At 40.3% G+C, this 18,938-nt stretch overlaps 1 protein-coding gene across 1 annotated transcript in view; it reads left to right on the forward strand.

Moving 5' to 3' along the window:
* MALT1 (MALT1 paracaspase) overlaps window positions 1-18,938 on the forward strand; it is a gene marked incomplete at its 5' end in the record, with an annotated part of 53,238 nt that continues 34,300 nt past the window's right edge. Inside the window, 3 exons of the mRNA XM_015590827.2 lie at window positions 1-161; window positions 7,796-7,962; window positions 17,221-17,342. Coding sequence (XP_015446313.2) covers window positions 1-161; window positions 7,796-7,962; window positions 17,221-17,342 — 450 coding nt within the window. The remainder of the gene's footprint in view (window positions 162-7,795; window positions 7,963-17,220; window positions 17,343-18,938) is intronic.

The following is an 18,938-nucleotide window of genomic DNA, read 5'->3' on the forward strand; positions in this document are numbered from 1 at the left end:
CCCTCGGGGCCACTGCTCCCCGCCCCGGGCAGCGCGACCCTCAATCGCCTTCCGGAGCCGCTGCTGCGGAGGCTCAGCGAGAGCTTGGACCGAGCGCCCGAGGGTCGGGGTTGGAGGAGGCTGGCCGACGTTGCGGGGAGTCGGGGGCGCCTCCGGCTGAGGTGAGGAGCCTGGGGGCGCAGGGGCGGGGTCACGTGGGGCGCGCTTGGGCGCGGGGCACGGGAGTGGGATGATGGACGCTGGTGCTGGAGAGCATCGGGGCCACAGGAGACGGTGCATGGGCCGCCGACCTGGAAGGAGCGCCGAGGTTAGAACTTGGGGAGAACTTCGGTAATCTTCTAGAGAGAACCTTAACCCAGGAAAGTCCTGGGAATTCGAGAGCTTCGGGATTGGACTCCGGGTGTTCACACCCTTTTCCCTTGCTCCTCCCCTTGAGCTGAAAGAGAGAAGTCGAGGTTGACCTAGCAAGATACCGATAGGGCAGTAATTCCGAAAAACTTAAAATGCAAACTAACGAGATGTGGACACTGACCAGGAAGACCTAAGGAAGGTTAGGAAGAAGTGCAGATAATGAAAGGGAAGAGTTTTGGGTGCAGGAGTTCATGAGGGTTTTTATGTAGGGAGAAGGATGGTGGGGAAGACAAACTAAACTCACCATCTTCCTCCGTCAGAGCCACTTACCAAGTTCTCTTCTTGACTTCACCATGAGCATTAAATTATAGGTAAAACTATTTTCCTATTCTCAGGCTTGGAATCACTGTACTAATGGTTCTTGAACTCTTCGTCTCAGACTCCTTTAAACTTTTAATTATCGAGGACCCCAAAGAGTTTTGGACGTGGGTTCTATCTATTACATACATGTAGTATATGCTGCATTTACCATATTAGACTTTACAACTAAGAAGTTTTTTAAATATTAACTTATTTTGAAAGAACTCATTACATATTAACAGAAATTACATGCTTTTGTGGAAAAACAAACTTTTCCGAAACAAAAAATTAGAAAAGTGGCATTGTTTCACATTTTGTAAATCTGTTTAATGTCTTGGCTTAATTGCAGAGAGCTGACTGCTTTTACGTGCCTCTGCATTCAATCTGTTGCACTGTCACAGGTCATTTTTAGCTTTTCATATGACTAAACTTTGTCTTGTACTGTAATTATTTGTATACTTCTTTATAAACTCATGGAGAACAGGAACCATAACTTGAATCTGTGTATCATGCACGGAACCTATCTTAGACACTCTAAATATTTTTGAATTGTGAGGGGAAACATTCAAAGTTATATTTATTGAGTGCCTATGATTTGCTAGAAGTTCCAGAAGATAGAAAGATGACAGATATTCAGCTCCTATTCATAAGGACTTATCAAGTAATAGGCTGTCATTCTGAGACATTCACAAATACATGTTAAGTGCTATGTTGGGTGTGAATAATGATAAAAATTTTGATCATTTGTTAAGCCCTTAGAATATACTAACATACTGAGTGTTTACGTGGATTATCTACTTTAACCCTCTCAACCTTGAGTTTCAGAGAGTTTGGGATTAAACCAGAATAATGATGATTTGGGATTATTTGGCCATACAGAGGAGTAACAGTAATAGCATGGAATCAAGAAGTGGTAAAGTTGCAAAATTGAGCAGACAAATGGCATAATTTTTTTCCGTTCTAGGAAAAACACATTGTGCTTTCGGCTGTGCAAAGAAGATCCAAAATACTGTTATTCTAGGTCCATAGATTTCAGAATTTCTAGACTTACAATAATGTAAAAAGTTACCTTCTTTGGGGGTCAGATCACCAGATCTGTGATTGGTTAATTCATGATATTAACTAGTACTCTAGTTAGGGAAGGCTCTGGGTTTTCCAGAGAAGGCCTGGTAGTAAGGACTTCTATTTGGTGATGAAGGAGAGAGAAGGAAGCAAGGCCCTGCCACTGCAGAAGCGTGGCTGTTGGAATTTAAAAGTAGTGGATACCCTATATCGGGTGTTCAGTTTTCTTCCCCAAGCCTTCAGTCATGTTTTGTTCAAGGCTACAGATGGTGTTAGCTTTCTTTGGGAGAACTAACAAAGTTTGCAGGCCACATTTCTGGTGGAGCTAGTATAGACAGAAGGGCAGTTGCTTAGCAAGAGATGACAAACAACAAAGGGCATGCATTTGTGGAATCTGGGAATTTCACGGTGGGAAGTCTGATGAGAGACAGGTGGAGTTTCACCAGTCTTCCGGGATGCTGAAGGTCAGTTTGTAGGAGGTTAGTTGTGGTGAGGAGAGTCGGGGCGCCCTGAAGGTTGGAGAACTGAGGAACATTAAGCTCGTGTACCTATTGAAATCAGAATTAAACTGATGTGACAAAAGGTTAGCGCTGGGAACTTGGGGGCTAGAGAGTGACGATGGCGGGTAGGGGGCGGCGCGAGGTAAGGCTTCCTGTACTTAAGATAAAAGTTATTTTAAAGTCATTTCATACCAAGAGCAGAAGAGCACCTCTGATAGTAGAAGGTCCTAAAGGTATTCTTCTCTGATGTCAAACCCGAGAATTGTAGCGTGAAAGTGGATAACAGTTCTCATGAGGATGTGGGGACCTTTCCTCAGAATCACTGGATTCATAGCCCCAGCATCTCAAAAGTTTTTGCTTATTCTATTTATTTTCGCTTTTTATGACTCTGTATGTCTCCTCAAACTAGATGAGAGTCAAATAAATAAACCAGACGAGTTTGTACTGAGCTATCCATCCAGGATTAGGAATAAGTTTGAATATTTTCAGATGTTTATTGATGACCCAGAATAAATCCTTGCATATGGTAGCTTAGTTTCCCACAACCACGTACATATGAGAATGCCTGAATACAAACTCAGCCCTAATTCCATTTCAAACTGATGTCATATTGAACACCCTTTGCTGTCAGTGTAGATGGGCACAGGTACTGAGTGTCTTGCCCAAGCTACGTGAACTTCTTGGTGGCGTGGAACACGGGAGCCCCAAAGATAACAGAGCTTCGGGGAGGTTCTAATGCTGCCTAAATTCCGTGGAAAAGGGACCTTAGAAATGGGGCTATGGGACACAGACCAAGGAAAACGACCTGTCATGGGTACCCACTGTACAGAAGGTGCTCTTTTAGCTGCAGAAATCCTGACCTCAGGGAGTTCGTGATAGGAATGAGAAGGTGTGAAAGGCTGAAACAAAAGCTTCCCTCCTGTCTCTACCTCCTCGTCTCTACCTCTGCAATCTCTGAATTTCGGAGTAGCTGAGGGCTCAGGCTTTGTGTCTCTTTATCCACACTTTACCCAGTCCCGTTGGTGTTAATCCTTTCGCCTCATGACCTTACATAGCTTTTGGTTGATTACTCTCGGTTCCTATCTTCAGTCCATATCTTTGCTTTGAACTCCAGGATTCACGTCCTGGGAGGGACGCCTGTTTGCCATCTCCTCTTGGATGACTCACAGACATCTTCAACAGAACATCTTTCCCCCTGTAAGCCTTTTCTTTCTCTTGCAGTTTTCTGCATCTCAGTAAATGGCAACTATATCCCCCCAATTTTTCAGGTCAGAAACATTCAAATCATTCCTGACTCCACTTTTACACACCACACCCATTTTCTCAGCAAATCCTGTCCCCTGTCTCTTCAGTACAGATCTAAAATCCAGCCTCCGTGGCTACAACACAGGGCCTTGCCACCATCATCACCTCTCACCTGGGTTATTCCGATGGCTGCCTAACTTCGTCTCCTGCTTTGCCCCACCCCTGTGTGCTCTCAATATATCAGTAAGAATGATTCTTTTCAAATGGTGAATCAGATCTTATCCTTCCTCTGCTCAGAGCCTTCCAGTTGCCGTTCCATTTCAGAGTGAAAACACCTTTTGGCGACCAGTTAACTCTTGGCCCTGATTCCCTCTTACGCGCCCCCCGCCCCCCGGCTGTAGTCACACCTGCTTTCTTGCTCTTCCTCCTGCATAGTAAGTGTCTACTGAGCCTGAGGTGGTCTCCACAGGTAACCACATGACTTGTTCCTTCACCTCGTCAAGTATTTGCTTGAAAGTCACCTTCTCAGTAAGTCTTCTCTGATCGCATTATTTAAAATTACTCCCAACATCCGCTCCAGCATTACCTTTCTCCCTACTTTGCCTATTTTTCTCCAAAGCACTTATAACCATTGAGTGTGTGTGTGTGTGTGCATGTGTGTGTGTGTGTGTGTGTGTGTGTGTATCTGTCCATCTATAGAAAAATTCAGGAGGATAGGGAATTTCATTTGGCTTGCTGCTCTATCTTCCATACCTAGGGAAAAAAGCCGGCCTATTTTAGGTGATTAGTAAATAGTTGCTGAATTAAGGAATGAAGATTCTAAAAAGTAAATGTACCAAAAAGAGAAGCTAAAGAACTTAAAAACAGTGCCATGGTTTGTACCCCAATGGGTGTATAATATGTTCTATTTGATTAAACTTATTTATTTATTTTTTTGGTGACATTGGTTAACAAAATCCAGTAAGTGTCAGCTGTACAATTTCACAGTAATGATTATATATTTTTTAAAGTAAAGATAAATATAGATATATTTTTAAAAAGCAAAGTCCATTTGATTCAGCAATAGTCTTTTAAATTAAATCAGAAATTCCAAGGTACGGCTGGTAGAAACCACTTCAAAGTAGTCTTACAGGAATATAACTAAAAAAGGAAATAAATAAAAGTTAGGTTCGTATGTGCATCATCTTAGCTGAAAGCCAGTGCTCATGCGGAAAATCAGTAAAAGGAAAAGAGATACAGAAACTTGTTTTCCTCCTGTGCCTCGTGTTTCGGAAGAGAAATCATTATCTAGTTCAATTTGATCTTTATTTGGGTGGGAAAAAAGACATTGTTTTTTTCTATATCAGTATAAACTTTAATTAAGGCATCCTTTGATTGCATTTGACAAGAAGGCTTCTTAATTTCATGTATCAGATCCTGATAACCTTTCTAAATCATAAAAATTATATTTAGCATATAGCACCCTGTTTTTTTAATCAATCTCATATTCTCATTATTTGCAAAATTGGTAATCCTTATATTGTCTCTGATAACTGGTTCCTTGATCTGGGCATTACAAGGACTAGTAAAAGAAACGTTCATAAAATAAGGACCAACAGGCATCTTCAGCTTTTGTTTTTGCTACCATTGTAGTCACCATTGTTTCCTCAAAGAAGGGACACTTAACCACTTAAAAAAATAGAAAAGACAATCTTTGAGTAAAAGACAGTCTTCTTATCCTTATTTTTATCATTTTACAATGGACTTTAGATTGTGCTGCCAGTGGTCTGCAGTCCAGAATTTGAGATTGGATGATTTGTATTATGATGATTCACATTTAGCAAGAATAGAGTAGTGAATATACAAATGTCATGAGGATACTTAGAAAAGAATACTTAGAAAAGAATACCTACTTAATATCGTCAGAGGAGGCTTGAAGGACATTATCAGGTACTAAATAGTGGCTACTCAAAACATTTTTAAGGAAAAGCTAAAACAGTTTCAGAAATAAACATAATTAAGAAATTAACTTTAATATTCTTTGGATATCTCCATATTTTTATTGCATAAGAAGAGCTTTTATCGAGTTATTACTGTGCTAAGTACTTGTTACATGGATTATCTAATTCTTACAACCCTACAAGATAGATACTATTATTGAAATTATTTTGGTTGGATACATTTTTTATGAGATAACCAGCTTTATCACAGAATTATAAATGTTGGGTGACCATTATATCAATACTGTAAAATGGCAGCCTTTTAGTGAAACTGATGAAAATAGATTTGAATTAAGAATATTTCAAGTCAGATGAAAGCTTTCTAACCTTGACTCTGCCACACCTATGGTACTGTTATGTTTGACACCTTCCACCTGTCCAGGTTTCCAGGCTTTTCACTTATGATTGAAATTCATTCCATAATCATTCAGTATGAATAACCAATATGGGCAAGATATATTTTAGATATTGAGGGATTAAATATATGTATGTATGTACATATATGACGGGGTTTCTGTTGTCAAGGTACTGTACTAAGTCTAGTTGGGTAGAGAAGACATGCTTATGAAATAAAAGTTCATGGTTTAAAAAAAAACATGTCAAATAAAACATGTAGATCAGGGGTCTACAAACAACAGCCCATGGGACAAATTCAGGCCACTGCTTGGCTTTGTGTAGCTTATGAGCCAAGAATGGTTTTTATATTTTAAAAACTGTTAAAACAAAAAACAAGAAGAAATATGTAATAGATACTATATGGCCCATAAAGCCTAAAATATTTACTCTCTGGTACTTTAAAGCAAAAGTTTGCCAGCCCGTGGTGTGTAAGATAAACACCATTAGGAGACTGTGGCTAAAGTGTGTTTGATGGATTAGGATAGTCTGGGGGAACCTCACGGAGCAGCTAGAGTTTGTACTGGATTGTAATGCAAATTGGCAGGAGAAAAAATAATAAGTTAATTAATTTTAAAGATTGGCAGGAAAGGAAGAAGTGTCTGCAAAGGTGAATCAGGTCAAATTCAGCAGTGCATCAAGCAGAGATTATCTAAAGGTTTGGGTTGGCCTTTGTTGTTACGTCTCTTCAGGATGGTTGTTTTGATTGTTTGATTTTATTTTTCTCCTCTTAAATGTTTCCTGCTTGCACTTTTTCTTCCTGTGATATGATTGAAATCCAGATTCTTTGTCCCATTACTTAGGGACTTCTACAGTCTGATCTTAACCTGTCTTTCTAACCTTGTTTAGCACTACTGAACACGATAACGTTGAAAAGCACATTGTATGTGTATGTTAGATAACGATACAAAGAAAAGGATAGATTCTTTAGAGCAGGGGACAGCCGACTTTTTCCATAAAGAGCCAAATAATAAATATTTTCATTGCAAACAAACTACTTAGCTCTGCAGTTGTAACAGGAAAGCAGCCATGTACATTTATGGATGTGTCTGTGAATGAGTGTAGCTGTGTGCCATTAAAACTGTTTACAGAATCAGGTGACTGGATGGGTTTGGCCCACTGCCCCCTGTATTAGGGTGTCTCTAGGCACTTAGAGGTACTTTGAATGTCAATAGCACTGCTTTTATTTTATTTTTTTTAATTGTTGAAAAAATGGGTGCACATAGTGAAAAATTCAATAGTACAGAAAGCTTTATAGTGAAAAATGAATCACCCAGCCATGAGCTCTGCTCCCCTGGTTTCCCTTTCTGGGGCAACCACTGGTCCCAGTTTCTTGGCTATTTTTCAGTTACTGTGCATAGATAAGAACAAACACATATTCTTGCTAATAAAAATAGTATCATGTAGAACATTGCTCTGTATCTCACTTTTTTCATATGAATATAGACAGACACATTACTTTGGTAATACAAAATACTATATGTTAATTCTTTTCATCTTTCAGCATGTCTCAAAGGTCTCTACCTCTTCTTTTGGATCTTATACTTTATGTTCTTACAAAAGGAGTAGAAAAATGTATCTGATCTTCCTATTCCCTATTCCCAAATTAAAAGTAAAAATTTTGATCAAAATCAAGGCCGGATTTCTCTAATGTCCAGTTTCTAGTTTTCTCCCATTCTCCTGATTTCGCAGTCATGGGAGTCGAGTTAGAGATGGGAATAAAGAGGAATCATCTGTAATGACAGGAGGGGGTGGGAAGCACGGTCGCATTCGTAATGCGAATAGTTTTTCACCACTCAGCAACTTGCCATTTATTCCTTACAACACCTACGATGGCGCCAGGCATAGAGTGGGCATACCATATTGAAGAAAATTGCTGACTTGAATTAAATCTGTTATTTTCAGCTGTCTGGACTTGGAGCAGTGTTCTCTTAAGGTCTTGGAGCCTGAAGGAAGCCCAAGCTTATGTCTGTTAAAGCTAATGGGTGAAAAAGGTTGCACAGTCATGGAGTTAAGTGACTTCCTGCTGGCTATGGAGCACACTGAAGTTCTTCAGCTTCTCAGCCCCCCAGGTAGGTTTGGCCCCTGGGTGTGTTCTCCAGGAGTCCATGGAGACAAACTTGGCGGGAAATATCTCATTTGACCAGATGAATTGTGTGAAATATCTTTGGAAAAGGTAAATGTGTGGAGCCTCATTTTTTCCCCAGGCTAAGACTAAAGAACACATGAAAAGCAAATATAATGCACAAACAATGACTGGATTGTGCTTCAAAAAAATCAGCCGCACAAGGCATTTTGGAACAAGTAGAATAATTTGAATATAAGCTGCATATTTGATATTATGGAATTATCATGTGATAACGGCTTAGTTCTGTAGAAGAATGTCTTTATTCCAAGGAAACGCATGCTAAAGTATTTAAGGGTAAGATTTCTGTGACTTAGGTTGAAATAGTACAGCCAAGAAAATAAATATACACATATTTATTTATTTATATGTATGTATGTAAATGAGATAAAGCAAGTATGACTAATATTTATTGTTTAAGTTTTTTGCCAATGTGATATTTTTGAAATGTTGAATGACTCAACTGAATGGGTTTTTTTTCCCCCGAATATACCAGTCTGGAGTGAGGTTTCTCACTTCCAAAGGCAGGTGTGAGGAATAGGACACAGTCCCTCCTCTCCACAACGACAGATAGACTTGGTCAACTACGGCAGTGTCAGGCAGGAGGGGCCAGGTCATCTAAGTCATCTGATGACAGTAGCACCCAGACCTCCTTTCTCAGAGGCCCACTTTGCCATGACAGGCCCCCCTAGAAGCAAAGAAGCCATAATAATATGTTTAAGTTAACCTGGGGAACCTAAAGTTATAATTTTGTGTATAATTGTGTTAAAAAAATTAGTTTTTACTTTGTCCATTCTGGGATTGGGAAATTAAGGGCACATGGGAGTGGTATGCTATCAATTACATGTACCAGAAACCCCAACTCATATTGGCATAGTAAAGGGAACATGTTAGTCCTTCTAACTGAAAAATCTTGAAGCAGTTTGGGCTTCAAGAGAGGAAGCGGGGAACAGCCCTGTCTCTAGGGGTTGGTTTATTTCCATCTTTGCTCTTCCCCTCTTGTCACTGGCTTCCCCCTAAGACTGACTTTCTGCATAGGCACAAAATATCTACTGGCTGTTCTTGCATTCATCTTTGTCTGGGCAAAAATCGTAAGATTCACTCTAGTTAACTGACTTTGGTCACATGCCTATCTGTACACCTGTCACTGTGGCCAGGGAGATAGCTGAATTGCCTGGCTTAGAGCCAGGAGTAGAGTGGGTGGAGTCAGCTTTCCAGAAACCACATCAAACAGATCCCCACATGGATCACCAAACAAAAGTGGACCAGTTGGAAGGAGAAAGCGGGTAACAGATGCTGGGAAGGTAACTAAAACTCTATTACAATTGGAAAGGTTATGAGGCAGGGGACTTGGACTCTCAGATTATCTTCTGCTTTACAAAACCCAATGTAGGCGATTAAATAGGCCTCCTATAAATGCCTTCCTTGTGTTACACACTGTGCTGGATGCTCGACGTATGTTTCTCAGCCTCTTCACCATAAGAGGATCGGGGTAGGAGTAACCAGCTGTAACGCAGACCCCCTCTGCATAAAATTTGTTGTCTGTCGCCAATCAGTAAACTACTTCTTAAGGGGACATTTATTTATTTTTATATCCCCAGTGCCTAGAATAAGTACCCAGACATTGTGACGATTGAAATCTGCCAGTCTAGGGCACTCAGCTGCTAAGTTCTCATACTTAATAGAATATCAGGGCCTTTGAAAATTTAAGAAACTTCTCTGGGAAGTAAATAAAACTTGTATATCTCATTATCCTTTTCAGTAATTACACTTCATTACTCTGACCATTGGTTGCCAATTCTAAACTGAGAGTAAGTGTTCTCTACCGCTCAGAGTTTTAAGAGTGTCATGAAATGATGCTGTATTGAATTGGCACCGCGACGACAGGAGGGGCCCTGTCATGTCATTATTTGTAGCGTGACCACTGGCCTGAGATCTAGGGTATCCAAATTTTCAGTTTCCCATGTATGAAACTGGGCTTGAGTGAAATTGAGTCACGTACTTCTTTATGTTTAGCCTGAAATTTTCAACAATATATTTTGATTTTTTGACAAGCCGGTAACAAATACAGTGCCATCCTAATAAACATCAGTAACCTTTCGAAAAATTTACTTCTGCTTTTTGTGTTTTTCTCCAAATAGGATTAGCACTTTTCTGTCAGTGTTCTTCTGTGGAGCTCATTCTCATATTTGGCCAATAGGCTTTTTCAGAGTTATTCACTGGGACTTTTTCACATTTGAGGACAGACTGGGAATAGGAAATCAGTTTCTACAATATTGCTCTGCACTGTTTCTGTGAAGTTTTATGTCATATTAACCGTAGTCCATTAGGAATCAGTTATTACTTGAATGTTAATTATTGATTCAAGAGGAAATATTTTGGCATCTGGTAAAGCTCAGTAATTTCAGGAAGAAACAATTTACTGTTAGCTTTCTGTCTGCATTTTATTTGGAAAATCGAAAACACCATATTTACGGATATTAGAATACAGAAATATAGGAATTATAGAGAACGTTGAGAATAAAAAGTACCGTAATTATATTAAGAACATAAGCTCTGATAGACCGAACATAATTTGAGATTTTGCTCTTCTGTTCAATAAACTTTTGTTGTATTCCAATACCTTTGCTATTCCAGGCATTGTGCTTGGTACTGTGAATTCAAAGAGAACTAAAACAGTAGTTTCTGCCTGTTGAAAGTTCATCATCTAGTAGGGAAGACAAACCTATAAATGTTCACATCCAATACAGTCATAAAAACAAGTATGTATAGAGTAAGTTCTATCTCATTTCCAGTTTTTGCTTTTCAGTATATTCGCGAATCTTGGTGAAAATACTAACTAGAAATACTCTAATGTTTTCTCTCCTTTTTGTAGTAATGCAGTTTCATAGGAGGACATTTCTCCATCCACAGAAAGTCCAATGATTTTTCTCTGTCTTTATAGAGAGGTCTGGTTTGGGTAAGATGAGTTTTGTCAAAGACTCTGTGAACCTGTGAACAGGCCTTTCACACCTGTCTGCAGGGAGAAGAGGAAACTTTAGATTTCTCTTAGTCTTATTTTGCCATATTCCATTCCAGTTGTTTGTGAAATGACAGCCAGAGAGATAGCCACAGGCAGTGGCTGTAGAACGGATTTTCTGTTTTTGAGAAACTGACCGAGTTTCTTTTATGTAATTTTTTGGGTAACCCAGAAGTATTGGGGTTTGTGTTCCCCCATCTCTTAACTGGATAGAGTCCATTGCTTAGGAGCTGACTTCAGTTAGCATGAGTCCGAAGCAGAGAGTACCTCGCCCCCTGACCCTGGCTCTCTCTGTGGGTTCTGACGCCTGATACGTTTTCTGAAGCAGCACCGCAGGCCTGAGGTGTAACCCTCTTCTGCTTTCTCTCTAATTGAGCTTGCCCCTCACGGGTTGGCCAACTTGCCCCTCAGTCTGGTCCTGCCTGCACTTTATTTTAGAGAAATTGCCTGTAGTTTTTATGTTTGAATGGTTGTCCATCCCCATTTTCCAGCTCTGATTATTTCCCTATTTTTTATTTTTTTGGTCATCTCAGTGGGAATTGGAAGGGGGTGGGGGCGTGAAATGAATGTGCTGAAATTATTTGAACCAAAAGTCCATAAAGATTTTTTAGACCTTTGCTCTTTTCATTAAAGGATCAAAAACCCTGTTCCCAAAGCAACCGACGTTGACGTCTGTATCCTTGAAAAATGTGGATAAACGTAGATGTGCAGTTCAAGATGTTTTTACTTGTGTCTTCTGTTTTAAGTGAAAACATTTCGAGTACACATTTATAGGCTCTGTCAGTTGGAGTTATGTAGATCACACAATGGTTGCCCAGGAAGCGATGCCTTGACCAGGAATTGGTTGGCAGAGACTAGACAATGGGGGATGTTTAGAGAGAATTAACATTTTATATGTGGCTTCCATTAGATGAATCCTAAGGTTCCTTCCAACTCTGATTTTGTGATGTGGCCGTTTTATTTCACTCCTCATAGAAAAGGTGCTTCGCTCCCTGTCCGTCTCAGAGGGCAGGGGCAGAGTCACATGCAACCCCTTCGGTGGCACCTTTTCCATTTGCCCCGCCCCCCTTTTTGTTTTATATCACTTTGCTTTTTAATCTCTTGCGGCACATTCCTTGGTAAGTTTCCGATACCAATTTTACTTTTTATTACTTTTGTCTCTAAGACAAGAGCAAGGATTGGTATTATTCTTTAGTATCCACGATACCTTCACTTCACGTCGTATCGTCACAGTTTTGTGAAGGAACAGAGCAGTACCAGTATGAACATTTAAACTTCAAACGTGAGCCAACATATTTGTGAAAAATGAGGTTTCCAGAAGTTGTCATTTAGCCAGAGTCACAGTTGTCAACAAACGTAGTTTAGACCCCAGGTCGGCTGACCTTGAACTGAACTCAGTAGCATTTTCATAATGCTAGGAAATTTCTGGGTTGTTCGAGAAACCTAGTTATGGGTTTTTACCTCAGCTGCCTCTTTGACCCATGGACTTTAATTTTTGGTCCTTGCCAAATTAAAAAGTATTTAAATACTAGATCTTATTTATAAGGGACTTTTTCGTTTGTTTCATGAGCGACAGACGCTTTGGAAGGAAAATATCAAGAAATGAAAAGGGGCAAAGGCAGTGTGGATGGGAATAAGGATAAGGAAGGAGCAAAGAGGTAGGAATAGTAGATGAAATTCGAGAGAATGTGTCTCAGCTCCAGCATGTCCACGGTCACTGGGCCACGCAGGAGATTAAGGGATCTGATGAGACTGGATTTAGCCACAGTAGGTACAAATGTAAATGGACTTGTAAGAGAGACAGACATACGTGGACATACTTTGGTTGTATAATGGAGGAGTTTGTTGCAGAAAGAGGGATGGTTATTTATTCTGAGACACCGTGGGAACTTTTCAATGATAGCTTAGAAATTTTTGGAATAACTTTGAGAGTTTTAGATGGAAGCTGATGGAAAAAATTTTTTGGTTTATGGCTCCTGAAAATAGATTCACTGTAATGTATACACAAGATGGGTCCCTGGAAAAACTGTTTGTAAATTACTTCAATATTTAAGTGCATTGGGAGAGAGAATAACTTAAGAGGAACCTATGATGGATCCTTTCATCGAGAATCACCTTAACTTATCTGTTCTGAAATTCCAGCGGGGTCTTTATTTTTGCCGTTTAGTATCACATATCTGTAATCTGCATAGGTGTGTGTCGAAAGCACAGTCCTCACGTTCCATCACACCTCGTCACATTCTCCCCGGCTTACAGGAAAGCACGAAACCTCTTTGACTTTGCAGATATTATCAGAAAATAGGCTTGTTTGCCAGGAAGCTGTGCATTCACCCTTTACAACAGAACTTTCATGTGTAAGCCGTGGTCCGCCCTCCACAGCACTGTGCCACCTTCTGTCCTTACCTTTGTTCAGCACCTTCTGCCTGGTGGGTGCTGCAGGAGGGTGGTTGTAGGTTGACCAAGGTTCCCTGTTGCACAGCACTATGTAGGAGGAAGGAAATACGTGTGGTTAAAATATGGGAGGTATTGCGACTTCTCTTCTTTACAACTCATTAGGAGCGGTTTCCAAATCACATTTTTCCTTTCAATTCTCAGTCTTTGAAGTAATAAGTAATAAATACATGCATTTGCTTGCTTGTTGACGACTAGACTGCTAACATCGTTGGTCCAGGACACATGTATAAACTTTGAGTTCGAACGTACATTAAAAAGAATTTAGTCTTGTCACCCACACAAAGGAAGGGTACCTTCAGACCGTCCTGGCCACATGGGCCCTTTCCAGTAAAGTCATCCATCCCTTTGTGAGACACTCAGGGAGAAAGCCTTTTAATTTCCATCATTCTTGTCTCTTGTCTCTCTGGATAACAGCAGAGAGTAACTTGCCTTGGTAGATTTGTAATCACTGTAATGGCACAAGATACTGCACTCTGCCTGGCATGCCCCCTTCAGTGAGAGAAGTGCACCGTGGCAGAAGGTGGACTTGGCATGGGAGGTGCATGAAGGGTCACTGGCGAACGATGGCGATGTGAGGTGGCACACGTGCTAGTTAACTTGCTTGTGGTAATCACCGCACGGTGTGTGTGTATGTTAATTATCATTGTTGTACACCCTGAATATATACTTTTATTTGTCCCTTACACCTTAATAAAGTGAGGAGGGGAAAAAAAGGGTCAGTGAGATGACAAAAATAAGAGGGTTTTAAAGCCTAAGAAAACCTGTGTTTGTATCTGGTTTTGCCATTTTACAATGAAAAAAATTAGTCTCAGGTTAAATAATTTATCCAAGGTAATTTGGGTGACCTTCTGCAAATTGCTTAACTTCATTTTCTTCATTGTAACAGATCTAATTAATATCTAACTCATATGGTTATTTTGTAGGTAGGAGATCAAAATACTTGGCACATTTAAAAGTCGGTAAATTGCTATAGTAATAATAATAATTTTTTTTGATTTGCCTTCATTCTACAAATACGTGTTGAACACCCACTGTATCACCATATGCAGGCATCATTCTAGGCATCAGGTAAACCGATGACTAAGACAAAACAATGTGGTCTTTGCTCTGTGGAGCTTCTGTTTTAGTAGGTAGGACGGACAATAAGAAGCAAGAATTTCGGGTGATTAATGCAGTGGAGACCACAGAACAGGATGAATGTAACAGGACCAGGGAGGGAGAGTAGCTAACTTAGAGATGTTTCTCAAAGAAGCTAAAGACCTAGACACTGAGAAAGAAAGCATCTGCCTTGAAACAGTGAGGGGGCTGGAGGGAAAATCCAGCAGAGGACTAGTAAGTGGGAAGGCAGAAAATAGCTTGTCTTCCAAAGGAAAGAAGTCCAAAGCATCTGGAGCAGGATTAGCCAGGAGGAGAATGGTAGGGGACGAGGTCAGAGAGGTCATTTCACGCAGAGCCTTGTGGGCCATGGTAAGGGGTTTGAGTTTTCTTTTGAGTATAATGGGAGGTCAGTCGAGGGTTTTAATCAGAGCAGTGACGTGGATTAATTTATGCTTGAAAAAGCCATTGGGGCTGCCGTTTGGAAGTGAGGAAACAAGTTCGCAGGCTGTAACGATGGTTTAGTCAGCTGACGGGGGCTTGGATTAAGATCGTGGCATCCAAGATGGCGAGACATGGAAACGCGTAAGGGACAGGACTTGCAAATAAATCGCTCGTGGAGAATGAGGAAGCAAAGAGGAGGGATTCAGGGATGATTGCTAAATTTCTATCCTGAGTAACTAGACATGTGGGGGTGGGCTGGAAACTGGTTTTTCCTCCCTGAGATAGAGAACACTGCAGGGTCTAGTGGAGGGGTAGGTTTTGTTCAAGAGAGATTTGGTGTAAGTTGGGTTCGAGATGACTGTGAGACATCTACATTTTAAAGCCAATTTAGCCACACCCACTAAATCACCATATAGTTCAGATTTATTGTTCCCTTCTGTTGTTGCAACTTTTTTCCCTCTTACCACATCTAGACTTTGAAAATCAGAATCTTTGTATCTTGAAGTTGCGACGTAAGTCTCTCCTGGCAGATGAGTGGTAGATGGGAGCATTAAAATGCCCTGTCGTGAATTTGCCAGCTTAAGCAAGAGTGATCATCCCATTTTCTGATGTCACCAGGTACTTTCCTGCCAACATGTATTACAGAATTCACAGAAACTGTTACTCCATCCACCCTGTATTAACTCGGCGTCAACATAAAGAATTAATGACTGTGAAAGCTCTGCCTCGGCAAAAGTTTTAAATTCTTTTTTTGAGAGGCTCTAGTCACTAAAGATTTTCTAGGGTTTCTCCAGACCCTTAAAATGTAATAGGTATGCAATAAGCATTTACTCGTTTTGGATTTTGGTATCTTTTTCACATATAGAGAGAGTTTACCTTATCTACTGTTTTTTTCCTTAGAATATTTGATACCTTTGATGTATTCAGATTGTTATTTAGATTGACTCTTCAGTTGTAGTCTTGTTTTCCTTTGGATTGGTGGGTTGAGAGGAAAAAGATAGTTATGAGATCATAGGATAGAAGAGGAAAGGAAATAAAAGTAGGTTCAAGAAATTAAGCTTTATAAATAAGTTTCGGTGATCTTTCCTCCTCTCTTCCTGAAAGCCAACCAACCCAATTTTATGTGTTACAACCTTGGCAAATGTAAAATTTCCAAACTTTGGTTTCTTGTGTGTCAGTTATCTATTGCTACGTAACAGATTACTCCCAAACCAACAGCTCAAAACAACATTTATTTACTCACATGCTTTCTGAGGCTAAGAATCCAGAATTGGCTTAACTGGGTGGTTTCGGCCTGCAGTGTGATGGCAGTCAAGCTGTCAGCCAGGGCCGTAGCCATCTGAAGGTTAGACTGGGTTCAGAAAATCCCCTTTCTCAGATGGTTTATTCACATGGCTGTTGGCAGGAGGCCCAAGTTTCTTTCCTTATCATTTGGGCCTCTCCGCATCCTCATGACATGGCAGCAGGTCTCCCCAGAGACCGTGATGGAGGGAGAGGCGGGAGGGAGGGGGAAGGCATTCCATTATTGGCTCCAGGATTTTCTTTGAAACTCCTGTCAAAAGTTTCCCAAGTTTCCATGCTTATAGTCAAATGAAGAATGTTTGCATCGCATGTATCAAATTTATATCCTGCTGTTCTGTTTCTGTTGCCTTTCTGCTTACAGAATAACTCATTGTAATACTAAATGATAGCGTTGAACTTCAGATGTCTTTTGTAGGCATTTTCAGCGGCCTTTCAACTTAACACCTGTCTTACTAACAGTGCACTCACTCGGTTGAAGCACCGGCCACGTGAGCATTTATGACCAAGTATTGGAAGAGCTGGCAGTGAGCCCGGCACGACTACTGTTGCCTGGCAGACATCTGCCATAAGGCGCATCCTGATGTCAGACGCGTGAGAGTGTGGAAACAATGTTTCTAAGAACTGAAGAAATGTGACAAACAATTTTCTCCCCCAGTTGTGGGAAGTAAATAGATCAAAGTCTTCTGCTGGCGAGTTTCTGTCTTCCTGGTTTTACAAAGCCTGGAACTCACATACTCATCACCTTGTGGGGAAAGAGATGTGAATGGGTGATTTATAACAAGGATGAATATGCAGGTTCTTTCCAAAGTACTCCTTTTTTCACTTTCAGAGATGTAAACAAGGAAAACCCCTCTTCTATTACTTTATTTATTTAACTTGTTTTCTTTAAAGGAATAAAGATCACTGTAAACCCAGAATCAAAGGCCGTCTTAGCTGGACAGTTTGTGAAATTGTGTTGCCGAGCAACTGGACATCCTTTTGTACAGTATCAGTGGTTCAAAATGAATAAAGAGGTAATTTTTTAAATGTCTTTTAATTCCTCTGTCATAAAAAGATAGAATGATGGAAAATTAAGTAGCATTATTAGCTTTAGTATGTTTTTAGGGATTTTGTTCTGATAGGCATTTCTGTGTTATTACTGAAGTATTCAGTAATCATTATTTTGTTAAGAGAATTCCAAAATTGTCTTAACAAAAAAATTGTAAGCAATAATAAAACCCATTCTCTCCTCTAAAAACTGTGGAAAATAAGCATTACTTGGGGCAACAGTGGTAACAAATCACCAGTATATCCTTACAAAGTCCTTTACAACAAATTATGTTCCAACCAGACTCTTTAATTAAAAGACTTTAAAGGCGACAGCAAAGGCCAATGCAATATTATTTTAAGTATTTCACATAACTATTGAAAAAGTTAGGCTGTCGTGAGATTCTGAAGTAAAATTCAGGTGTGGGGGGCATTTATTCCTTTTGTGGAAGTATTGTAACCCTGCATCACCCAATACAAAATTTACAGTCACGTGCTAGGATTCTCTCTTCTCAAAAGTTCTTTGAGCCGCTCTGCCACTGAGGAGTTCTCACTGGTCTGGCCGGCCGTGCTCTGTCCCACTCAGTGGGCTTCTCTCCTCCCTCATCCACCTCCCCTCGCCCGCTTCCCTCCTAGATCATACTTTGAAACTCCGTATTCTTTTTAGCCTGAGAGTCAGATAATTAACCTTTCTTCCTCACTCAGCCATAGTCTACATTTGCAAACCTAAAGCTAAGTTAGAGTCGTTCTGAGATGATGAGCTTTCTTTTAATGGGGTCACCCTATGCCTTAGAAGAAATGTGTGGTTTCATACAGTCTTATTTCCAGCTCCCCACCACCACCACCAACACACACACACACACACACACACACACACACACGCGTAAGGAGCAGCTACGAAATGTACCAAAAAGACGGCATGTAGGCCGTGGTGCCAGACAGGCTTGTGTTGGAACGCTGGCTATCGCTCTGAGCGATGTGAATGCCTGTCGCCGGGATCGTGAGAGTTTAGCAGACAGGATGTTTTATGTGCCTAGGTTTTCAAGAGATAGTAACTAAAGTTGTTTTCCCGTTTTTCTCAATTGCAAAGTTGCTCTCATTTTAATAAATGCCTTTTGAGGGAGAAATAATCATGTATAAAACTTACTACATTAAGGATATCATTTGTAAATTATGGTGCGATTTGAGAAAGGGAGAAATAGGAAACCAGGAGAGGATTGTATGAAGCCTAAAAAGGAAAATATTTAACAAATAAGGGGCCGTCAGTATTTTCAGTGCTGCTCAGAGGGGTGTAGATCCAGGGAGGGATATTTGGGGTTTTTGTTTATTTAAGATACAAAGTATTAAAGAATGTTTTTTGAGAGTGATACAGTAAAAGAGAAATAGATGCTAAAGCAGAGAAAACATTACAGGAGCAAGGTCAGAGAGGGTGGGACTGACAGAGAGGAAAAAACTTACCCTCCACCCTCTTATGTTCAGTCCCTGGGGACTGTGAATTAACTGACAAAATCCAGACTAACGAGAAAAAGCTTATCTCAAAAAAGAAGTAGTTCTATGAATGGTTAGAGTTACAGGTTTATATA

The sequence above is a fragment of the Pteropus alecto genome, unplaced genomic scaffold, assembly GCF_000325575.1.
Source record: "Pteropus alecto unplaced genomic scaffold, ASM32557v1 scaffold14, whole genome shotgun sequence".
NCBI classification, from domain to species: Eukaryota; Metazoa; Chordata; class Mammalia; order Chiroptera; family Pteropodidae; genus Pteropus; species Pteropus alecto.